The 12,439-nt window shown below is 42.0% G+C and overlaps 1 protein-coding gene across 3 annotated transcripts in view; it reads right to left on the reverse strand.

Moving 5' to 3' along the window:
- LOC109907726 (sodium- and chloride-dependent taurine transporter-like) overlaps positions 1–6,579 on the reverse strand; it is a 26,359-nt gene extending 19,780 nt beyond the window's left edge. The window contains exon 1 of one of the 3 annotated variants that reach the window (XM_031793884.1): positions 6,384–6,579. In XM_031793884.1, coding sequence (XP_031649744.1) covers positions 6,384–6,475 — 92 coding nt within the window. In that variant the 5' untranslated portion in view covers positions 6,476–6,579. Of the gene's footprint in view, positions 1–1,746; positions 2,065–6,383 lie in introns of those variants that run through there. The other 2 variants (XM_020505886.2, XM_020505887.2) reach the window with 2 other exon arrangements.
- Between the last annotated feature and the right edge of the window lie 5,860 nt (positions 6,580–12,439).

Raw genomic sequence — 12,439 nt, forward strand, 5'->3', positions numbered from 1 at the left:
AATATAACATATTTAATAACATCTTGATTATGTATTATTTTTTATACTTTAAGGGAATGTTTTGAACATGATATACTGTATGCCTTTCAGACCGAGCATAACAAATAAAAAAAACATCTTAAATAACACAAACTGATGATGGATATATATCCTGAATCACATTCAAATAATTTGCCTAATGTTTAGAGCAGTTGGACTAATGTAGTCCACATTTACAGAAGAAGATATCCCCGTGTTTTCCCGAAAGCTTGGCTTGGTTCCAGGAAGATCCCACAGCTTAAGTTCCCTGAATGTTTATATTGTAAACATCCTTTCCAAGAAAGACAAGATTTGTCATTAGCGTCTTAGGTATGCCGTTTCCCTGCCTGTGCCAAAGGGCTGTAAAACACCCAACCCATGGCAGGGCAGAAGGTAAGAAAGACACAAATTGATGGAATATAGTACAACTTACTGCTGGAATATAATGAATAAACAGGAAGAAGGAAGAAAGCTGCTATGATTAATCGTGAGGCTGATATACTGGTGTACCGGGGTAAGGTTTCCTCTCCTTTTGAGGCTGTCCCACACTGAAATGCAGTTGGCAGAAACAGAAACATCAAAGGCTTCCCCTTTACTCTTGCTGTCTCCAATGGAAATCTGTTATCGGGGATTGCGTTGCTAACAAAAGCCTACGAGTCGGTCGACAATGTGCTGGGTTTCCAAGAGATTCACAGAAGAACAGCTGGAGAACAAATTATTCTCCAATGAGTAAATGTTTCTCTTTTAGCCACTGAAAGTGTGGTTGATTTAAAGTTGATTTATAGTTGGACAATACATATTACCAGTTTAAAGAACAATCTATCCAAACTACTCTCAGTTGAAAGGCAGCTATAAATCTTCCAAAAGGTATCTTCATTCACCATGTCACATGACTAACACTCCATACAGGAACATCATGTAGCAACTGTACAGGCAGAGTGAGAAACAGAACAGAGATGCTTTTAAGATGGAAAACTACTCAACACACATTGTAGTTATTCACAGACAAATACCACATTATGAAAATGCAATGCAAAGCTGCAAACATTGACCAGTGACCACTATGTGCTTCTGTTTTGGAGTCTAACAAAAAATGGAACTTGTCTTGCAGTGTAAAATAACTGCCTATTATTTTGTTAAATTATTAAAAGGATGCTAGAGCTACAACAACACAGCCCCTCATTACTCAATCCATCTACTCTTATTTTCCTCTGCATCGCTCAGGACTCATTCTGCACTGTAATATTCTAGGTTCTCTCGGTCTCTGTTATACATGACAAGTCAACTTGAACCGCCGTCCACTCGCAAACCTCATTACATAACTGGATCAGCTATCGCCCACTCTATTTATCTTCCTCTCTCTCTCTCTCTCTCTCTCTCTCTCTCTCTCTCTGTGCTTTCACCTGCTGGGTGCTGGGATGCTGTCTGCCTTTGGGTAAGACTTAAGGCAAACCGTCCTTGGAATGGCCAAGTGGCCCACCCAGAAACCCATGACCAGATATTCTCAAGCCCTTCTAAAAACACTACACTGTCATTATCTGTAAACACAGCATTAGAAACATGTCCAACTTAGCCTCTGATAGACAGTCAAACACAAAGAAAGATCCTGTAAAAAGGTAAACAGACATAAAGAACAGAATGCAATCCATAGTCTTTCCTATTTTCACACTCACAAACATCAACAAAGACATTTCAATTATATTAATTCAAGGGTTTTGAAGTACTTACATGAAATTGCTTATTCAGTTGAAACAAAAAGCATCCAACAAAACACTTTAATAATCACTTGACATAAATATTAAGATAAGGCTATTTTCTAAATCCAGTTGAGTAATTCCAAGGACTTACATTTCCTTCATAGTGTGGCTATGTGTAGTGTGCTTCTCTCTCAGCTGTCTACATTCCTCTGTACCGAATGCCTTTATGCCAACACAGCTCACAAGAAGTGGAGTTGACAGCGAGGCCCGCCCCTCAGATAAAGACAATTAAATCCTATGTGGAGATTGGGCACTGCCTCATAGCCGCGGACCAACTATCCAGATACTGACTCGGGACTGTAAATTTCCACTTCCCACTTCCACCCCCCCCCCCCCACACACACACACACACACACACATACACTCCTCTGGGGCTGAGGGACTGGGGCTGAATGCTTTGCCTTGCATGTGTTACAGGCACCTCTTATTCATGTAACTGAAACAGATGACAGCGTAGGGTGGCAAGGGAGGGAGGGGGTAGGGCGTGAGGGCGTGAGCAGCAGCATGGAGGGGAAATCAAGCCTCATGGGACAGCTTCTGGACAGGCGAAAGGACCCCTCTTAAATCATTATGTGGGTGAGAGGTGGTGGGTGGACAGGGACTGAAGGGACTGACGACTGGCTTGGCTGACCATGCTAAGTTTATTTTGTAACTGTCTTATTGTCCCACACCCACATAGCAGCATTGGAATGTGCGACACTTCCTATTATAACCCCTGATGACTATGTGTCATTTCACATCACAGCAAAGATTTCCAAACATCTCTATGGGAACTATTTGTGAATATAAATCAAGTGTTGTTAATCGGCATCAGGATATAACCAGGGAAGTGTCTATGTGTGTCTGTGGTGTATTTGGAAGCCTTCTGCTCCATTCAGACATAACTTGTGCCGAGTTATCTCTGAAACTTAAACCAGGTACAGTGTACTGTATAACATTGCCTAATAGGGGGATAAGTGCTGTATTGTACCCGGTTCTGTTTAGACACAATATACTCGTCAAGGATGTCACATGTACAATAGCTGGCATGGTAGTGGCAATTAAATACAGTCTTAAACTTTTGACAGAGGACAGAGCTTGGCTATTGGCAGGCTTTTGCACACACAGAAGTAGTCACGTCACATGATATTTGCTGACTGTGCTTATCCTTGCCACTTTTTGAAAAATATAATAACTTTGTTAAATAATTGTTTAAGAAATCAACGGCATTCTGTGATTGAGATTTGTCTTGTGTTCCATTACAAATTGGCAGACAACAGAGGAGTAGGGAGGGAACTTTGATAGTCAGTCAGCGTCAAGTCAAGCCAAATTTAGATATGAAACAGTAGGCCCCTAACTTGACCTGATATCACTTGAGGATGAAGGAAATGTTGGGGCGTCATCGCATATCTGAGAATGGATTTTTTTTCCCCACAGTGTCAGAGGTTAATATTAAACTGCATTGTGGTCTCAGACTGTTGACTCTCTGAGATAGAAGCATCAAAGACAGAATCAGAGAGTGTAAAGATCAAACGATTTAAAAAGCATCATGAATTGCTCAGGCAGTACAGTGACTTCAGAAAGTACTCATACAACTTGATTTATTTCACATGTTGTTGTGGTACAGCCTGAATTCCAAATGGATTCAATGAATTGTTTTTCACACCCATCTACACACAATATGCCATAACGACAAAGTGAAAACATGTTTTTGGACATTTTACCAAAGTATTGAAAATGAAATAAAGAATTGTCAAATTTACATAAGTATTCACACCCCTGAGTAAATATTTAGTAGAAGCACCTTTAGTAGAAGCACCTGGCAGTGATTTAACGATTACAAGCATACCCATAACATACCCATAACATGATGCAAAGTGGCACCTGAGTAATGTGTTGTATTGGATTTGCCCCAAACATTCAGGAACATTCAGGAACATTCAGGAAATTCAGGGAAAAAAAGTGGATTGCTTTGCCAGATTTGTTCTAGTATTACTTTAGTGCCTTGTCGCAAACAGGATGCATGTTTTAGAATGTTTTTATTTGTCACGCCCTGACCGTAGATTGCTTTGTATGTTTCTATTTTTGTTTGCTCAGGGTGTGATTTGGGTGGGCATTCTATGTTTGTATGTCTAGGTTTTTGTATTTCTATGTTTCGGCCGGGTATGGTTCGCAATCAGGGACAGATGTCTATCGTTGTCTGTGATTGGGAATCATACTTAGATAGCCTGTTTTTCCACTTTTAGTTTTGGGTAGTTGTATTTCTGTTTAGTGTTTGTTTCACCTTGCAGGACTGTTTCGGATTTTCTTTTTGTTATTTTTGTATTCAGTGTTCAGTTCCTTATATTAAAGATGAACACGTATCCCGCTGCATTTTGGTCTGACGATTCCTCTTCTTCCGATGAAAGCCGTTACAGAACTACCCACCACAAACAGACCAAGCAGCGGGGTAATCGGGAGCAGAGAGTGTTGGATTTATGGACATGGGAGGAGATATTGGACGACAAGGGACCCTGGAGACAGGCTGGGGAATATCGCCGCCCCAAAGAAGAACTGGAGGCAGCTAAAGCTGAGTGGCGATATGAGGTAAGGCAGCGCAACAGGCACGAGAGGTAGCCACCCACATTTTTTGGGGGGGCACACGGGGAGATTGGTGGAGTCAGGCAAGAGACCTGAGCCAACTCCCCGTGCTTACCGGAGGCAGCGTGGTACTGGTCAGGCACCGTGTTATGCAATGAAGCGCACGGTGTCTCCAGTGCGCGCTCATAGCCTGGAGTGCTATATGCCAGCCCCCTGCAAGTGCCATGCGACAGTGGGTATCCAGCCAGGGCGGTATGTGCCAGCTCAGTGTGTTTGGTCTCCGGTGCGCCATTTCGGTCCAGGGTATCCTGCGCCGGCTCTGCGTACTGTGTCTCCGGGGTGTTGGGAGGGTTCAGTTCGCCCTATGCCTGCACTCCGCCCGTGCCGGGCGAATGTGGGCATTGAGCCTAAGGGAGAGGTGCGATTGGTATGCACCAGATCTCCAGTGCTCCCCCACAGCCCGGTTCGACCTGTGCCTGCACTCTAGAGGGGCCGGGCTAAAGTGGTCATCCAGCCTGGAGGAGTGGTGCCAAGGCTGCGCACCAGAGCTCCAGTGCTCCCCCACAGCCCGGTTCACCCGGTGCCTCCTCCACGCACCAGGCCTCTGGCAGGTCCCCCCCAGCCTGGTGGGCCCTGTGGCAGCCCCAGTCTCTCCGTCTCTTCCTTCAAGGGTCGCCCTCCTGTCCGGAGCTGCCAGAGTCGCCCTCCTGTCCGGAGCTGCCAGAGTCGCCCTTCAATCCAGAGGCGCCACTCACTCCAGACTCGACCATCAGTCCAGTGGCGGTCGGCGGTGAGGGTTCCTGCTCTACATGCATTACCGAAGTGGGCTGAGCCAGAGCCGCCACCGCGGAGTAATGCCCACCCAGACCCTCCCCTATAGGTTCAGGTTTTGCGGCCAGAGTCCGCACCTTTGGGGGGGGGGTGTACTACTGTCACGCCCTGACCGTAGATTGCTTTGTATGTTTCTATTTTTGTTCGGTCAGGGTGTGATTTGGGTGGGCATTCTATGTTTGTATGTCTAGGTTTTTGTATTTCTATGTTTCAGCCGGGTATGGTTCAAATCAAATGTTATAAATGGTCTTAGATTCATTGTCTCTATCTAACCTGCACTGGTGACTTGCCTAGTTAAATAAAGGTTCAATAAAAATAAAATATAAAACCTGCACTGGTGGTATACCTACACTCTCTCTTCCTCTCCCATGAGCTATAGGCCATGGCTCAAGCTATGGTTTCTTTGTCTCTCTCTCCCTCTCTGATCATGCCTAGAATAATGCCTTGTAATGCTGTTTCATGCTTTGTAACTTAAGCTTCATGCCTTGTATGTGATTTAATATATTTTACTATGTAATTAAATACACTTGTATTTACAATTCCTTTCTAAAGACATTTCTTGATTTCCTATTACTGTAACTCAACTTTAGTCCCCTGCATATTGCTAAATAATCTTTATGGAGTCAGATAAACATTTGAATAGGCTAATTGCATAGTCTTATTACTGGTCACATGTGAGGTATATGTACAGTACACTGATTGTACAAACATTAGGAACACCTGCTCTTTCCATGACATGGACTGAACATGTGAATCTATGATTCCTTATTGATGTCACTTGTGAAATCAAATTCAATCACCATAGATGAAGGGGATGAGACCGGTTAAATAAGTATTTTTAAGCCTTGAGACAATTCAAACGTGGATTGTTTATGTATGCCATTCAGAGGGTGAATGGGCAAGACAAAATATTTGAGTGTGTCAAGAACTGCAACGCTGTGTGAGTTTTTCACGCTCAACAGTTTCCCGTGTGTATCAAGAATGGTCCACCACCCAAAGGACCAACCTCACACATCTGTGGGAAGCAGTGAAGTCAACATAGGCCAGCATACACCTTGTAGAGTCCATGTCCAAACTAATGAATATGGCGCCGAAGAACATGGCTGACGATTCTTTTGTGTAACTTGTTTTTAAAAAACGTATTGTGTACATAATGCTGCTGCTACCGTCTCTTATGACCGAAAACAACTTCTGGACATGAGAACAGCGATTACTCACTGCGGACTGGAAGAAACTTTTTCCTTTTTCAATTCCGACGTGAAGTATATCTTGCTTTCACTGGAACAGGCCCAGATCCATGCCTTTTGCATGAAGAAAAGATGCAGGAAAAGGGGCCGCAGATCGAGCAGCCTTCTGAGAATGCATAGGCGAGCGAGTAAACTCCCACTGCCATCCGTTCTTCTTGCTAACGTGCAACCATTGGAAAATAGAATCGATGACCGAAGATTAAGATTATCCTACCAATGGGACATCAAAAACTGCAACATCCTATGTTTCACTGAGACGTGGCTAAACGACGAAATGGACAATATAGCGCTAGCAGGATTTTCCATGCACCGACAGAACAGAGACGCTACCTCTGGTAAGACGAGGGGGGGTGTCTATTTGTCAATAACAGCTGGTGCGCGATGTCTAATATTAAAGGAGTCTCAAGGTATTGCTCGCCTGAGGTAGAGTACCTTATGACCAGCTGTAGAGCACACTATCTACCAAGAGAGTTCTCATCTATATTATTCGTAGCCGTCTATTTACCACACAGAACGAAGCTGGCACTCTCAACCAACTCTATAAGGCCCTAAGCAAAGAAGCAAATGCTCAACCAGAAGTGGCACTCCTAGAGGCCGTGGAGTTTAATGCAGGCAAACTTAAATCAGTTTTACCAACCAGAAGCCATGGATTACAGGCAAAATTACAGGCAAAATCTGCATCGAGCTAAAGAGCTGCCGCTTTCAAGTAGCGGGAGACTGATCCGGACGCTTATAAGAAATCCCGCTATGCCCTCAGACGAACCATCAAACAAGCAGAGCATCAATACAGGATTAAGATTGAATCCTATTACACCGGCTCCAACACTCGTCGGATGTGGCAGGGCTTGAAAACTAGAAACCCAGATGTGAGCTGCCCAGCCTACCACAAGCCTACCAGCCTTCCAGGCAAGCAACACTGAAGCATGCACTAGAGCACCAGCTGTTCTGGATGACTGTGTGATAACGCTCTCGGTAGCCAATGTGAACAAAACCTTTAAACAGGTCAACATTCACGAAGACGCTGGGCCAGACGGATTACCAGGACGTGTACACAAATGCATTTACCAACTGTCAAGTGTCTTCACTGACATTTTCAACCTCTCCCTGACCGAGTCTGTAATACCAACATGTTTCAAGCAGACCACCATAATCCCTGTGCCCAAGGTAGCGAAGGTAATCTACCTAAATGATTACAGCCCCGTGGCACTCACGTCGGTAGCCATGAAGTGCTTTGAAAGGCTGGTCATGCCTCACATCAACAGCATCCTCCCAGACACCCTAGATCCACTCCAATTCACATACCACCCCAACAGATCCACAGATGCTGCAATTTCTATTGCACTCCACACTTTCCTTTCACACCTGGACATAAGGAACACCTATTTGCAAATGCTGTTCATTGACTACAGCTCAGCGTTCAACACCATAGTGCCCACGAAGCTCATCACTAAGCTAAGGACTCTGGGACTAAACACCTCCCTCTGCACATGGATCCTGGACTTCCTGACGGGCCATCCCCAGGTGGTAAGGGTAGGCAGCAACACATCTGCCACGCTGATCCTTAACACTGGGGCGCCTCATTGGTGTGTACTTAGTCCCCTCCTGTATTCCCTGTTCACAAAACACTGCGTGGCCAAACCAGACTCCAACACCATCATTAAGTTTGCTGGCGCCCCAGGCCTGATCACCGACAACAACGAGACAGCCTATAAGGAGGAGGTCAGAGGCCTGGCTGTGGGGTGTCAGAATAACAACCTATCCCTCAAAGTAACCAAGACTAAAGAGATGATTGTGGACTACAGGAAAAGGAGGACCGAGTATGCACCCATTCTCATCCTCGGGGCTGTAGTGGAGCAGGTTGAGAGCTTCAAGTTCCTTGGTGTCCTCATAACCAACAAACTGGAATGGTCCAAACACACCAAGACAATCGTGAAGAGGGAACGACATAGCATATTCCCCCTCAGGAAACTAAAAGATTTGGCATGGGTCCTGAGATCCTCAAAAGGTTCTACAGCTGCAACATCGAGAGCATCCTGACCGGTTACATCACTGCCTGGTACGGCAATTGCTCGGCCTCCAACCGCATGGCACTACAGAGGGTAGTGTGTACGGCCCAGTACATCACTGGGGCTAAGCTGCCTGCCATCCAGGACCTCTACTCCAGGTTGTTTCAGAGGAAGGCCCTAAAAGTTGCCAAAGACCCCAACCACCCCAGTCATAGACTGTTCTCTCTACTACTGCATGGCAAGCGGTACCGGAGTGCCAAGTCTAGGACAAACGTTCTCTCAACAGATTGTACTGTTAGTCACGTCTGTGGAACTTGTTAGTTGTTGAATTTGTTATGTTCATACAAATATTTACGCATGTTAATTTTGCTGAAAATAAACGCAGTTGGCAGTGAGAGTATGCTTCTTTTGTTGCTGAGTTTATTTATTATTGCCATCGAAATGTTAGCTGTTACAATCAGATCCAACAATAATATTAAGGGATTTGAAATCCAGGGCATAAAAACAAAGGTGTTATTGTATGCTGATGATTCATGTTTTCTTTTAAATCCACAATTATAATCCCTCCACAGCCTCAAATAGGATCTAGATACTTTTTCTAACCTCTCTGGATAAAAACCTAATTATGATAAGTGTACTATATTACGCATTAGATCACAAAACATTTTTACTTTTACATTGCTGTGTAGTTTCCCCAAAAAATGGTCTGATGGGGAAGTGGGCATACTTGGTATACATATCCATAAAGAAAGAAATAATCTTTCTCCAATACATTTTAATAGAAAATTTGCAAAAATAGATAAGATCTTGCTACCATGGAAAGGAAAATACCTGTTTATTTGTGGAAATATCACACCGATTAACTCTGTAGTTATATCAAATATTACATATGTGTTCATGGTTCTGCCTACACCTACTGACCTGTTTTTTAAATTATATGAGCAAAAAATATTACATTTGATTCCGGACAAAATTAAAAGGGCATATTTATATAATGAATATGATTTTGGGGGGAAGAAATTATCAAATATAAAAGCATTAGACCGCTCACTAAAGGCATCAGTCATACAAAAGTTATGCTTAAATCCGAACTGGTTCTCTAGCAAATTAGCAGGAATGTCTCACCCCATGTTCAAGAATGGCCTTTTTCCTTTTATTGAGATTACAACTGCTGACTTTCGATTATTTGAAAATGAAATTATCTCTAAAATATAGTTATTTTTTAAACAAGCCATAGAAGTTGGTTGCAATTTCAGGTTAATCAACCAGGAAAGACAGAACAAATAATACAACATATATATTGTGGTTAAACTCAAATATAGTGATTGATAAAAAAAAACGTTCTTTTTCAATAACGTTGAAAAAAAAGGTATAATCTTTGTAAACTATATCATAAATAGGACTGATGGAGTTATGCAGCTAACACATGCAGCTAACACAAATATATGGAAATGTCTGCTCTACCCAAAATTTCAACCAACTAATTGCAGCGTTACCACAAAATTGGAAGAGGCAAGTGGAAGGGGGAAAAAGTAAGGAACTTGTCTGTCGGCCCTGCATTAAAGACCAAAATTGGTCTTGGGATAGGGGGCAACATTTTCACTTTTGGATGAATAGCGTGCCCAGAGTGAACTGCCTCCTACTCTGTCCCAGATGCTAAAATATGCATATTATTAATAGTATTGGATAGAAAACACTCCGAAGTTTCTAAAACTGTTTGAATGATGTCTGTGAGTATAATAAAACTCATATGGCAGGCGGAAACCTGAGAAAAATCCAACCAGGAAGTGGGAAATCTGAGGTTTGTAGTTTTTCAAAGCTTGGCCTACCAAATACACAGTGCCTACGGAGTCAAGTTGCACTCCCTACGGCTTCCACTAGATGTCAACCGTCTTTAGAAACTTGAATGAGGATTCTACTATAAAGGAGGGGCTCATGAGACCTGTGGTCAGTGGTCTGGCAGAGTGTCTCATGCTCGTGACGCACACTCCCGACAGAGTTAGCTGTCGTTCCATTGCTTTTCTTCAGACATAGGAATTCTCTGGTTGGAACATTATTGATGTTTTATGTTAAAAACATCCTAAAGATTGATTCCATGCATCGTTTGACTTGTTTCTATGACGTGTAATGGGACTTTTCGAGTCCCATTACACGAAGATGGATTACTGGGCTGAACATGCCATCCTCATGAAGATGGATTACTGGGCTGAACATGCTAACAACAAGTGGCTATTTGGACATAAATGATGGACTTTATGAAACTTTGTGGAACAAATCAGTCATTTATTGTCGAACTTGGATTCCTGGGAGTGCCTTCTGATGAAAATCATCAAAGGTAAGTGAATATTTATATTGTTATTTCTAACTTCTGTTGACTCCAACATGGCGAATATTTCTCTGGCTGGATTGGGCTCTGAGCTCCTTTTTCCCTAAAGTTTAAAAAAAATCTGACACAGCGGTTGCATTAAGGAGAAGTCTATCTTTAATTCTGTGAATAACAATTGTATCTTTTATCAATGTTTATTATGAGTATTTCTGCAAAATCACTGAATGTTTTGGAATCACAACATTACTGCACGTAACGCGTCAATGTAAACTGAGATTTTTGGATATAAATATGCACATTATCAAACAAAACATACATGTATTGTGTAACATGATGTCCTATGAGTGTCATCTGATGAAGATCATCAAAGGTTAGTGATTAATTTTATCTATATTTCTGCTTTTTGTGACTCCTATCTTTGGCTGGAAAAATTGCTGTTTTTTTTTACTTGGAGGTGATCTAACATAATCATGTGTTGTGCTTTCGCTGTAAAGCATTTTTTAAATCGGACCCGATGGGTAGATTAACAAGACGTTTATCTTTCATTTACTGTATTGGACTTGTTAATGTGTGAAAGTTACATATTTCTAAAAAATATTTGAACATTTTGTGCGCTGCCTTTTCAGCGGAATTTTCTCGAGGGGTTCCACTAGCGGGAACGCCTGCCCTAGAAAGGTTAAAGAATTTTATTGTGAATAAAAATATATATCCGTTTCATTCAAGGACCCAAAAATTGACAGCTCTGCTATTTAGATTGCAAAATAGTTTGGTAGAGATATTCGATGTAAAGATTCCACGGCAGATGGTTAATGAATTGAAACGTAAAACGACGGATTCAAAACATTCCATTTTTCTATTTAAATTATTATGCAAAATTATTGCAACCAGTAGATTATTACATGTGTATATATATATATATATATATATATATATATATATATATATATATATATATATATATATATATATATATATATTGTGTGTGTGTGTGTGTGTGTATTTATATGTATGTATATATATATAAATAAATACTTATTTTCCACCATAATTTCAAAATATTTTGTCTAAATATTTTGTCTGTCATAGTTGAAGTGTACCTGTGATGAAAATTACAGGCCTCTCTCATCTTTTTAAGTGGGAGAACTTGCACAATTGGTGGCTGACTAAATACCTTTTTGCCCCACTGTATATCCGCTCTGCAGATTTTGCTGCAAGGAAGCAGAGTCATTAGATCGTTTATTTTGGGACAGATCCAGGAATTGCTGAATAATTGCAACCTGGAGCTAATGCTGCAGATAGCAATAATGGGTGATTTGAAAAGTCATAGTCAATCGATCAATAATATAATAATACACTGCTCAAAAAAATAAGGGGAACACTTAAACAACACAATGTAACTCCAAGTCAATCGCACTTCTGTGAAATCAAACTGTCCACTTAGGAAGCAACACTGATTGACAATACATTTCCGATGCTGTTGTGCAAATTGAATAGACAACAGGTGGAAATTACAGGCAATTAGCAAGACACACCCAATAAAGGAGTGGTTCTGCAGGTGGTGACCACAGACCACTTCTCAGTTCCTATGCTTCCTGGCTGATGTTTTGGTCACTTTTGAATGCTGGCGGTGCTTTCACTCTAGTGGTAGCATGAGATGGAGTCTACAACCCACACAAGTGGCTCAGGTAGTGCAGC

The sequence above is a fragment of the Oncorhynchus kisutch genome, linkage group LG17, assembly GCF_002021735.2.
Source record: "Oncorhynchus kisutch isolate 150728-3 linkage group LG17, Okis_V2, whole genome shotgun sequence".
In the NCBI taxonomy this organism is placed as follows: Eukaryota; Metazoa; Chordata; class Actinopteri; order Salmoniformes; family Salmonidae; genus Oncorhynchus; species Oncorhynchus kisutch.